Raw genomic sequence first — 12,655 nt, 5'->3', positions numbered from 1 at the left:
CATATGAGAAAATGTTAGATTTTTTTTCTGTACGCATGAATTTTCATCAACAAAAGATAACATGTTTATCAAATACTGCAACAGAGGGATGCTTATGTCTCTTCTGTGGACAGGTGCTTTGCCTTAAGCAGAAAACTCCTCCCTGAGAGAACAGCAGAAAATAAATCAAACATTCATATGCAAGTAAGCTGCTGTTTGCATTCTCCTCCCCGGTTGGCTGGCCTTTCTCTCGTGAATATCAACGGGAAATGTTGACTTTGCATGACTGGGATCCAGCATGGGATCAGAGCTGTGTTTTCAGGCATGGCAACAGGAGGAGCTGGAGGGGTCCTGAAGAAACAGGCCGTGGTCTATTTTGGGTCTTCTTGTCTAACCCAATTACAGCGTCAGTGTGCGCTGACTGAACCAACACCAGTCAGGTGATTTCCCTCCTTTGAAAAGTGGGACAAAAACCTTATAGACATGGAAATGTGATCCAGCCAAAACAATGGTGGGTGGTTTACACACTGAGACAAGGAGAAAATGAATAACAGACTGAGCAGGACCTTCTCATGAAGTGTTGAGAATAAAAAGGCAGGTTCGGGTTAATATGCAATAGCAGCTCAGGTCTCCCTTATGACGATGACACCTCTCTGTGACCTTGGCGGTTATCTCCTGTGTCACTGCTTCCATGTGCCAAACAATCCCCGAGCAAAACAGACAAATCACATTCTTAGCAGGATGGCTCTCCACATCTTCCTCTATTTCCAAATAAATATATAACCCCAAGATAAGCTTTCTATAGCGCCCTAAAGCTCAGTTGGAGCAACAATAAAAGCATGAAGCCTGTAAATAAGCCAAGACACAGCAGCGCCACCTGAGGCCCTGTTGTCTGAAATCAGTAAGAGTTTCAATTTAGAGAGTTTTTTCTTTGCAAGTAAATGAGGTAATCATTTGTGAGAAGCCACCGTCAAGGCTGGATGTGAAACCCTGGCTGCTTGTGGGAGGCAGGGCTTTGAAAAGAATCCCATCCATGAACTGCTCTGTTTAACTGCACTGATGCGCTTTTCCCTCAGCATCCGCCCTCCAGCCATCCACCTGAGAAAGCACTTTAGAAACTACTGAAGTAGGGCAGATGACAGTTTTTCCCTGTGTTTCTCTTTTGTCAATTCTTCTGCACAGTATCATCTTCAGCCCCAATGCTGCTCTAAGATCCAGGATATGAATCATAAAGTCATCCGGATGCATTTCATCATTCACTTCCACTGGCAGACTCTGTGGCTTCACCACTCCCGTGAGGCATAGATTTTGTTAATTTAATCTCACGTCATCTTAATTTAAAATCACAGAGACAGTAGGACCGATATATTAAGTCAGGTTACTGAGATAAAGTGTGTTCCTGCTTATATATCTCAGTATTGTTGGTATGCCTGTCTCACCTTTACCTTGACATTAAAAGTGTATTTCATTCGGTTTTCTGTATTTAACATCTTTCTCCCAGACAAACAACACAAGCTACCACTGCCAATACTACTGCCAACACTAATAAATATCTCTTTTTATGAATTTGTCAGTGTGAAATCACTTAAACACCAACATGTCAACACACAGCCATGCCTGAATGGTAGATTCTTGCTGTCTCCTAGCTGTGGACAAAAGCATCAATGCCACACAGACCTAGTATCACAGAGCCTCGGGGAAATCATTATTGTTCCAGGTAACGCTGAGTGACGCAGGAAGACTCGAGCGCAGCAGATGTGGGGACTTGTTAGGAACTTTATTTGCCATTGTACCCTTCAACAGACATCACTCTTAATTAGGTCTCCATGGATAAGAGCAGGCATCTGGACTGTTTGCTCATGAATGGACCGAATGAATGTCCTTCTGTGCAGTGTGCTCCCAACGACACACAAATACATGCACACATACCTCCTGCGCTTTATTTCATACTTGTTTAAGTAATATCACACTAATGCCATGCAGATAAATGTTTTAGTGGGAGGCTATTGGAGCTATCACTCCATCTAGTGGCTGTTTTAACTTCCATGAGGAAAACATGGGGGATCTGCATTGCACACACTGCACCAGCAGCGAGACAGTAGTGCCCCCTGTGAGCTTTTGTTCCACATCCGTCCACATGGACTGAGCCCTTCTCCGGAGCTACATCTGTTTAACTATGATGATCCATCAGTCACCTCAGCGCCCAGTCAATTCACTTCTTTGTCTAACTATTCATTTATGCTTAGACTCTGCCCATCTATCAAAACACACAATTGATCCTATGTGCACAGTTTATATGCTCTCATTGGTCTGACCAGCCAGAATATGTAAAAATCAATGGAGCACTGAAGAGCCCAGTAGCGCTGGGGCTGTTTACCCGGCTGCGGTCTGATCTGATACAGAGAAAGTGCACATAAAAAATACACAGTAGACTCATTTGTGATAACTCATCCTACAAAAAAGTGCATTTTAAAGCTGCACTAATCAATATTTTTATATTAACCATGGTGGAAACAAGTGTAGCCTGAGTGTGTTGTTCATAGAGACAAAGTTTCCTTCAGCTCTATGGAAAATTTCAGCATATTTAAACTCATTTTTGTGGTTTTATGGCCCACAACTTTATTGTATTGGTTCACACTCACTGCGCTCATCAGCGATGTTTCAAGCAGCAGCGGGCAGCTGTTTTTGGCGAAAAAGCTCTCATAAACCCACTGAATGCTACCTGCTGAGTACTAAACATCAGATACACAATGAACAACTAGCTGGTGAAGGTGGTTTAAGGACACCAAAAACAGAAAAAAGGAAGCATTAATATGGGACTTAAGGGACTCACCAGATGAGCACAAACACAAGTTGAATGCTAATGCTAATGCTAATTTGTGTCTGCTGGATGTGTAAATAGGAAATTCACCAACACATTCATTCAAAACACATTCACCAGCTGATAATACTGTGTCACTGTTCAGTTTACAGCTTGTTGTACTGCCCCCAAGTGGCCAAAAAACTCAGTTGTTTTTTGGGTTGTTTTTTTTTTTTTACAAAAATGTTGCTTGGGACACACTCCAACCTGACTTTGATGTGGTATTTGATTGTGTTTAGAGGTATTATTGAGTCAAATAACATATTCGATGCTGCATACAATGTAAAGGTTAAATGACCCTTTGTGGAAGAAAATACATTGATTACCCTCACCAATATATCAACAAAATCCAATGATTTTTATACAGTTTTATTTACATTTCAAATAATTGAAGCACATTGCAAGAACAAGATATTAACACTGAACATTCAGGCATGTATAGTAGCAGTACCATTAAACAAACATATCTCAAATGAATTGAATTCAAGATTCACATTGCAGTAAAGTAAAATACTTTGAATATTATTAAGTGAGCGTAAGGATAAGTCAGTCTGTTAGAAACTAAATAAATACAATTAATTAATGACATTCAGACTTGGAATGTATTTAGACGTACCATTGAGGTAGGTGTTGAAGTAACAATCATCATCATCTTTCTGACAGAGGTTTTTTTATTCATAACAGTATGAAAATAATAATGCCCGAGAAAAACCTCCACTAAAATAAGCAAATATGGAATGTAAATATAACTTTTTTTTAGCAAACTTGGTGTCTCTTTGTGTTTTTAAGGCACCTAAAACCATATTCATGAATAGCTCTTTGTTATAAGGAATGCTCTGAGCCATAGCTCATCAAGGTAGTTTTAAATCTAGAAATATATTCTGTTAAATCAGCACAGCTTCTCATTTATAAAATTCTTGTGGCAATGACATTGATAAAGTGCTCAATAGTAAACTGTGGTCACTCAGTATTAGAACAAGAAAATAGACTTACATTTCAGTGTCTAAGTGTTGACAATTTTTTTAAAAGTACCTTCTTTTCATAAAACATGAGACATCAGCAGAAACATAAAATACAGAAGACAGCAGTGTAAAGAAATGAATAAGCTAAAGTCTGGGGTTCAGACTCTACTTAAGATTCTCTTCAACATTCAGAGATCAGTGATTTGGGAAGGCAGTGTTTTAGCAAAGATGTCCTTCAAATGACTTTGCTCTCACTCTTCTTTGAATCCAGTGAAGGAAGATTACCCTGACAATATGTCATACAAGTGGTAGTACAGTAAGTCACAGACTTATTTCAATACAGGTTTTCTTCAGTAAGGCCATCTGAAGGGAGACAGAAAATAACATCAGTGAATTGTTATTTTGATATCTATGACCTAATATATCAAAGCAGCAAATCATTAGTGTGTTGTTCAATATTAATTACCTTGCTGAAGGCTACTCTGCATATAGCGGTTGAGTTGATACAACCCAGTGTTTTGGTCATGATGTCCTATCTGCAAACTGAAAGGATCCATGGCGATACCGCCTGCAGTGAATTGCTCTGCAGGCAGAGAGGTGTCTGAGATGGTCTGAGACATACTGAGGGGCTCCTGGTCCATGTGATGGGACCCGCTCCTGCTGCACACCAAGCCCTGCTGGTAGCTGTGGGAAACAAAACCAGAGCCGGGAACGCTGCTCTTCATTGTGACCATATCCAGGTCCTTCAGGATGCTGTCAAACACACTATCATCGAAGACCAGCTCACGCTTCAGAGGAAGGATGGAAGGGAGAGGAGGTTGATGGGACCAGTCACATGTTGAGGGCAGGCTGTTAGTGGCTGCGGGCTGGGTCACATTTTGAACTGGGCTCAGGGTGCGATACATGTCAAAGCTGCTTGCCAGGGATGAGATCTGCTGAGCCAAAATACTGATCTCTGCCTGCTCTCTCTCGCTGTACTGGTTAGACTCTGTGGATGTGGGGGATTGGTTGGGGGTAAGAAGACTGGAATTTATGGGCAACACATGCTGAGGAACATGGTGCACTTGGTGAAGGATGCCCCCTTGTGGCTGCTCCTGTTGGCTATGGTCGTCTTGATGTAGAGCACAGTCCACTGGGCTCTCACACATGTCGGACGCAGACAGGCAGTCTGGAACTAATCGAGCATTGGATGTACAAGCTTGGAAATCATAGATTGGCGATGAAGAGGGGGCTGGAGAGTGGGCACTGAGCACTCCGGTGGCTCTATGGTCAAAAGTTTGTTCTTCGACCGCAGGGAGGGAGTCAGAGGGTGATTGGTGACAGGTGAGCCCAGTCTCTGGGTAGGAGTAATAGGAGGGAGAACTCTCAGGGGAAGACAGCAGCTGACCTGTGTATCCATGCACATCCATCAGGAGGTCATGGCTGAGATCCTCCCGCTGCAGAGAGGAGCTAGAGGAGGCAGGGCTGTAGGGAGGGGTGAAGAGAGCAGGGCTGTCACCCAAAGAAACAGGTGAGCTATCACCTTGGGAGGAAGCAAACGCCACATAGTATATGTCTTGCTCAGACTCCTTCCTAGCTCTGGTACCACTTGGCTCCTCACTTTGGCTGTCGGACGTCCTCTGCCTTTTAAAGCATTTAGTGTTGCTGTAGCTCTGAGTCTGGGTCGCCTGTTGGGCTGCACAGTGAGATGATGGCCTGAAGGCATCACTGCTGATTTTCTTCTGCAGATATCTGGCCTCAGTTTCACTACAAGAGCAGAAAAACATTTTACACATGAGTGTTTTTAACTTGAAAATCATTAAAACCCCTTTTACACACTATATGGAGGAAAAGTTTGCAGGAAAAGTGAAGTTAATCATACCTGATGATGTAGTTAGTGCAGCTGATGCCCTGACAATCAGAGTCTTTGTTAGCGCGAATGTAGATCCAGGTCCATGACAGATTCTTGCACTGGAGTCTCAGCACCATCTCTACCTGGAAGTCCTCATCTGCCTTCACTGAACACAACAGAGAGGAAGCATTCATGATTATTACCATGCACAATCAAACTTAATGACTTAATCCACACAGAAAAATCACCTCACGTCACCCCTAATTGTCTTACTGTGAGCCTGCAGAAGCAACACAAAACTAAAGAAACCTCATCTTCATTTCATGAGACTGTTTTGGAGATGAACAAAGCAGCTTTTCAAACGCCTCTGAGGAGCTCATTCAGACATTCACAGAAATGATGATCCATTATTAAGAGGTTAGAAACTGATCCTAAGAAGTTTCTGAATAAGAGAAAAAACACTGCTAGCATCAAAAGAGGTTGTGGTTTCAACATTTTAGCTCCAGCATCTATGACAAAAAATATCATTTCTTCAGGCATAATTAGCTTAAAATTTAAGTCTTGGTTGTTTTGTGTAAAACGAATGATTTTTTTTTTTTAATAAAAAAAACTTACTTAAACTTCTGTGAGAGTCTGCACTCAAAGACAGATCTTCAGGGTGAATGAGACTGTACCAAGATCGACCGGTCATTTCTTCTGTTGAGTAGCCCAAAAAATATAAAACTCTGAAAAAGAAACATGAGAAAATGTTTGTCAGTAAACAGATTAAGTACATTTTGTCTATAACTGTTCATGATGGGATCTGTGTTATATCTACCTGTCTGACAGCTGAGTGAAAGTCATGTCCAGTCTGTGAACGCTGTTGAAGCTGTGACAGAAGACGGAGTCATTGCATTGCAGGCGGTTCACTGTGGGGGTACAGAAGGCCACAAACAGGGGCTCTTTGGTGAGACTGACAGAAGAGGATGAACCAGGCTGAGGGAAGGACTGGAAGCTCCCTCTGACCAGAATGGAGCTGCAGTTGCCGTACTGCAGCTTGAAGGCCTTGGAGGTTTGGATACAACATACAAAGCTCCTTTCTGTATAAAAGAAACATGGTTGTTGAGTTTTTCAGCTGTACAGTACCATTATTCTACATGCATAAAGTAGCACCTACATTATGAGACAAATGCAAATGTAAGATTTTTTACAAAGACTGACCACTGCTTACAGCTTATTATGTTGCTTTGCAGCACAAAAAATGAAGAGGGCTCAAAGTGAGCTAAGAGTTTAAGTATATATTAAATATATCAAACAGGAACTAGGAGTTCCAGAAAGCTTAAAATCTATCACACAGTAACTTTAAAAACAACAGAGAGTAGTATGTAAAATTACCTGGTGATGAGTTGTTTTCAATGTCCAAGTTTGACTTTAAAATATCAATGTCAGAGCGTTCCACCATATCATAAAAAGTGTCTCCTTGAAGCACATCTACCTGGAAAAGTTAAAAAGGTTTTCCTGTAAGCTACAACGTATTAAAAGGTGCAGCTAGTTACTAACACATCAAAAGAAAGTGAAATTGATATAATATTGAAACTCACCATAGAAAGGCCGAGATATTCGTCTACGTTTTCGGACACATAGACCAGCTTCCCCTGGGCTGTAGTGACCAGGATGAAACCGTGCAGGGCTTGAACAAACACCTCATATGGCAGAGAGCAGTGGGATCTCTCTTCACTCAGGAGCTCTTGAGGGAGGAAAGAGTGAGTTGAGCCTTAGTCACACTGTATGCATCTCTGCAGGTTGTCACATCTGTTATCTTTGATATAGTGCATATCCCCTAAGGAGCTGCAAACTTTGTTCCACTTTGTTTGACAATGATGCAGGTTGAATGCAGATTAGTAGATCTTAAAGACAGACTCCAACTGAAGTTTGAGGACTTACCCTGAAAGAAAACAGACTTCCTGATGTAGGTGCAGATGGCAGCCATGGAGTGCAGGTAGGAGAGACGCTCTTGGTCCTCCTGGGTGATGGGCAGTAATGCTCGCATATTCCTAATCTCATGGTTGATGTGGTCCCGTCGGGCTTTGGATGCTCCTTTGGTGGATCTGTGAGAAACCATGATCACTCAGGTGAGGCAGTGTGGATGAAGGAAACTAAAGCTCGGGAACCAAACTTGTCGCTACTGCTGCACTTGCATGTCAAAAAAAGTCAGTCTCTACCACATGACAAGTGTGAAAAAAGAAATCAAAGAAAGACAAAAAGAAATAATGGCCTGAACTGATCTAGCCTCTCTTTTCTTTTTCACAATTCCACCTATTTAGAGCGCCCTTGTGTCTCTTCCCCACAAATTGAAGCGGACTTTGAATATCAAGGGTTCCTATGGAAACTGCTGATATGAGAGGCTGTCGTGCCTGCAGCAGAAAATGAGGGCTCTCAATAGACTTTGTCTGTGTGATCAGTATCTGTCTGGGCCCATCCACTGAAAGCCTGGGGTTTTTATAGCTGCCAGGGCTTCAAGCGTGGGCGTCATACACAAGGGGAGGCTGGGCTTCTGCTGCTCCCTTCATTGCCTTATAAAGTGGGTGTCCTCGGAGCGGGGCGCCCCACGTCACAAGGACACAAAAAGTGCCACAAAAGGAGAATTATATCAGTTCTGAATCCATGCAATCTTAACAATAAAGAACTATAAAATTATTTTAGAGGATATAAATGTCAAAGCAAATGTTTTAGCTGCTTTAGGGAGTGCAATTAGAGGATTATTATACTTATACTACTGTTATATCACTTTGAATTCAAAGACTAGTCATAAATCCCAATAATATATCCATCAAAGTGATTTCTGACTGCCTTGCCTGCTGTTTCTGCACCAAAGCAACCTGATGGAGGCTGTTCTGAGCAGCTTAATATTTATTTTAATGCAGTAACAGCATCAGTGTGGCTGGATTAGTATGCGTCACATACTACTGTAGGCTCCAGACTGGAGAAATGGATTAAATGGCTCCCTGTGGTTTATGATCTGCGCGCAGCCGAGTTGGGTCTACATTTTCTCCACAGCCATGTGTTGACTCAGCCACTAGAGGACGTGGAGCAGAGGGGAGGGAGTGTTGCACTGACCTGAACCTTCTGCAAAAGGAGCGCTGCTGATCCTCGGCCAGATGATGAGAAGTGCACGGAGCGCTCACATGACATTTGCAGGAGTTGCACCAAAAAGTCATTTTAACGCTGTATAAGTAGCCACCTGAGAGGAAACACACATAAAAGTAATGATGATGATGATCCCAGAAGGAAATGTGTTAAAAAAAAAAAGCAATCCACTATTTACTTCTCTATCTTTAAGAATGACAATTTGATCAAAATCATACTAACATGGATTTGACCTATAAAAGAATAAGCCTCTTCTCCATGTGGGAGGAGAGCAACAGATAAGAGCTCTTCATCTCCTACCTCTGCAGGCTCTAGTCTGGATGAGGAGTGTCGAGCCCTTGTGAGCGTCCCTCCTTTTATAGCCTAAAACCCGATACCTCTCATCCAACTCAGCCGGCGGGAAGGGAAAAAAAACAAAATGGGATAGTGTTACTTCTTGTTGTGACGCGATGACAAATGGTAGAGGCGGGTTATATTTAGTGGAGGGAGCCCTAAAAATATCCTGTGAGTGGACGCATGATCCAACTCGATGATTTAAAGCAGGAAAGATGATCATTTTGATTCATGTACAATTAGCCGGCGATGTGTGTGTGTGTGTGTGTGCAAATTGAATGTGATAATTACGTAAAGCATCTGCAGGTATTGGTCCCTAATGTATAGAAAATATGTGCTAATTAACACATTCATTTTCCATCTTTAAGGTTAATCAGTCAACCTGCCAGATATGCTCAGAGTTAAAACTGCTGGGTGTTTATTAGAGAGCACTGCATGCTGGCAGCATCACTTTCTTGTTGATCAGTATACTGAACATCACACCAAGATGAAGCTTATATGTAGAAACTGGTAACCTAAAAAAAGCTCCATGTATCAACCCCCCCTCCAAAAAAAAAGACCCCATATGGACCCAGCCCTCCTGAGTGTGATATATGTGTCGGTTGTTCAATGTCTGGTGGTGTTTGTGCAGTGTGTGTGTATTCTTATGTTTCTCAATGTTTGGTGGTGTTTGTACAGTGTGTGTGTGTGTGTGTGTGTGTGTGTGTGTGTGTGTGTGTGTGTGTGTATGTATATTGTTCAATGTTTGGTGATGGTTTTGACAGATTGTGAAAATTTCCCCGTGGGACAATAAAGGCTCTCTATCTTGATTGAAATTGGGTGGAATCAGGTAAAATGGGACAAATAAGGCTCTACATCTTGAGATCTGTAAATATTAGCAGCCAATCATCAAACACGTTATTGCATTGTTGCTACAAATGTCCTTTACATCAAACAATCATTTTGATTTGTCTGTGATAACTAGAGAGATGAATTCATCTTAATTAGTATTTGGGTGGATCACAGATTTTAAACAATCACTGGTCCCAGAACTTGCAAGGTAAAACGTGGATTGATTTTCTCTATTTGGTAATAAGAGTAATGCAGCTACAACAATAAGAGTAAAACACCATAAATGGCTATAGGATGTTACATTGTATTAATCGTTTTACTTATAATCAAACTATTTTCACAATATACTTCACTTTGTATGGGAAAGAATGACTGCCCCATAATACCAGAATGCTATCAGTAAAATGGGACAAATGGGACATGTTCCTATGGTGAAACTGCTATGTACCACGTGCCATAAAATCAGTTGTTATTGTGCTATTATGTGCCACTCTGTCTTAACACAGGTTATAGAAATGTATTTCATGTTTGTTTTTTATGTAATGATTAAAAATAATGAATCTATGCAGTCATTCATTCATTAATCATCAAGGTGCCTTTATTAGTCATTAAAAAAGGCAGTTCTTATAAGGTATTTAGAGGAGTGATTAGCCTAAAAATGAAATTGGCCAATTGTCACATCACGCTATTTGAAATCAAACATCAGGGGTTGTCCCATTTTACTTGAACATGATATCAGAGTGAAGTAGAGGTTCTTGATGTGTTTAAAGGTCCAAGGTTTCTAAAATATTTTACTTGGCAACATATTTTCTTTATGGAAAGATCACAAATATTTATATAAAATCCTAAAAGTAACACTTAATGTAGTCTTCAGAATTTTAGGTGGTTTTCTTGGCAATCTACCAAAAAATGTCTCACATTACCTGACTTCCCCCTTTTTGTAGCTGGCAAACCCATCCTGACACAGTGTGACTGTTTGCCCTGGCTGTGGGCTTTCAAATGGATTTTTACAACACCACTGGCTTTTTAAAGATGAAACCACTCTACACTTGATAAGGAGGCAGCTTCCCCTGCACACGCATAACATGGTTGAAATAATATGAATATCACACAGTGATCACATGGCAGGCGATGACCACTTCACAAAACCTTATGTTAAAACACACTGTCCATCGGTAGAAGAGATTTTTTCATTACGTGCTCAAACATTTTAACAGCTTGAGCACAGCTTCAGGGTTTTACAGTAGATGCAAGAAATCTCAGCAGAAAACAGAGCTTGATGCATCATTGTTTAACGTCTGACAGACTTCTGAGCCAGTCAGCTATGGCAGTTCGTCTTCAAAGGGCTTTAACTGCGTGTGTGTTAGTCACTCAATTAAACCCCTGCTGGAGAGGAATTAAGCTACAGGTCTGCAAACATGACGCACTGATGCTGAGAGTCGGTCACTTGCTCAAAATTAGTTCATCTAGCAGAGGAATAGATTATGGGCATCACAAAACATGACTAAGGCAAACTAGACACCTTTCATATGACAAAAGGTTTTTCCTAGGTGAGTCACCTTTGACAGCATGATGCATGCATGGAAAACTAACTAACTAGCTAATGTAGAAATCTTAAGAAGTTGAAAGTTTGAAAAAGGAGGAATATGAAATACTTAGATCTGAAAAATGCTGCTTGGGCAGGCAGAATGTACAGCTTGTTGAAATTGTCCTGCAGTTATTTCTCTTAATTTGTCTCTGTGTTATGAAAATTGCTTCTTGTTGGTTTCTCCACAATCATTTTTGCATGAGTTTATGTTGTACAGCTGCAGCTTCTCTCCTCTAATGCCTCTTTTCGCAAATCCCCAATTTAGTGGCCTCAACAATGCTGGGAGCAGAGAACTAGAACTTGAGCGAGGGAATTGGACAGGGATCGGGGAGAGGACAAGACAAAACAAATCACTCTGAACAAATCCTCAGTCTGATTCTCAAGGGCCAGTGGGATTGTCAAAGTCCTGAAGGGAAATTAGAGAGTAATTTGGCTGAGTGTCTGCCTGCATTAGCGCCTGCGTTGCTGACCGATGCAGGCTCCGGGGCCAGACAGAGGGACCCAGCATTGCCCTGCTTCCTGTGTGCCGTGGGGCCAGGCGGGACAGGGTGTCTCTACTAACTCACTTTAAGCTGACCCTCCGTCTGTGGCCTGCACTTAACACTGCAGATAACACGGACTTTATAGCACAGGGCTGGTGACAGACAGGAACAAACTGCCAGGACGCTACTGGTCACACAGGCAAAGATTGGAGCTGAGGTTCAGTCACTTTCTAACGATGGGACTCCCCACAAAGCAGCCGCACGCGTCTCATTAAGTCTGAAGGCCAGTAATAGTTGGGGGGTAGGGGAGGCTGGGTGGCACCACAGCTTCAGAGTACCCACTGCTGTAGACGGTGAGGGCCGTCAGACAGGCTGACTGAGGCAGATACGGCTCTCTGGATTTCAGCAGGAAGCAGAAGATGGGAGGATGCAGGGTTCAAAGACCTGAACACTATGAAGTGGCACATACAGGAAATACAGGACAGTACGAGTTCACTCAACAGATAAAGAGGTGACGATCAGACACATCTGGATTTGTTAAGGAATCAAATTCATTTAAACAGTTTGAAGTATCTCCAGCTGTAATTAACCCAAATGATTTTGATTTAGTGAAAAGCTTGTTAAAGGAGAGGTTCATGGTCACAGCCTCGCTTAAATCAAACA

General features: G+C 41.8%; 1 protein-coding gene across 1 annotated transcript; it reads right to left on the bottom strand.

Annotated features, from left to right (window-relative positions):
* Positions 1–4,135: 4,135 nt before the first annotated feature.
* On the bottom strand, positions 4,136–8,829 carry npas4l (neuronal PAS domain protein 4 like). The gene is made up of 10 exons (XM_053333313.1): positions 8,729–8,829; positions 7,556–7,719; positions 7,213–7,358; positions 7,007–7,106; positions 6,450–6,711; positions 6,248–6,357; positions 5,663–5,798; positions 4,466–5,547; positions 4,268–4,390; positions 4,136–4,164 (listed from the first exon to the last, which is right to left on the bottom strand). The coding sequence occupies exons 1-10, from the start codon at positions 8,827–8,829 to the stop codon at positions 4,136–4,138; spliced, it is 2,253 nt and encodes a 750-aa protein (XP_053189288.1).
* Between the last annotated feature and the right edge of the window lie 3,826 nt (positions 8,830–12,655).

The sequence above is a fragment of the Scomber japonicus genome, chromosome 14 (assembly GCF_027409825.1).
Source record: "Scomber japonicus isolate fScoJap1 chromosome 14, fScoJap1.pri, whole genome shotgun sequence".
Lineage (NCBI taxonomy): Eukaryota > Metazoa > Chordata > Actinopteri > Scombriformes > Scombridae > Scomber > Scomber japonicus.
This window is presented reverse-complemented; position numbering and strand designations above follow the sequence as displayed.

What these genes read in the sequence shown, in the direction of transcription:
- npas4l (XM_053333313.1), bottom strand. Translation starts at nt 8,829, where the DNA reads ATGACTTTTTGGTGCAACTCCTGCAAATGTCATGTGAGCGCTCCGTGC. An exon ending in TCCTTTTGCAGAAGGTTCAG is followed by an intron (nt 7,720 to 8,728) that starts GTCAGTGCAACA and finishes GGTTTCTCACAG; the next exon opens with ATCCACCAAAGGAGCATCCA. An exon ending in TGAAAACAACTCATCACCAG is followed by an intron (nt 6,712 to 7,006) that starts GTAATTTTACAT and finishes TCTTTTATACAG; the next exon opens with AAAGGAGCTTTGTATGTTGT.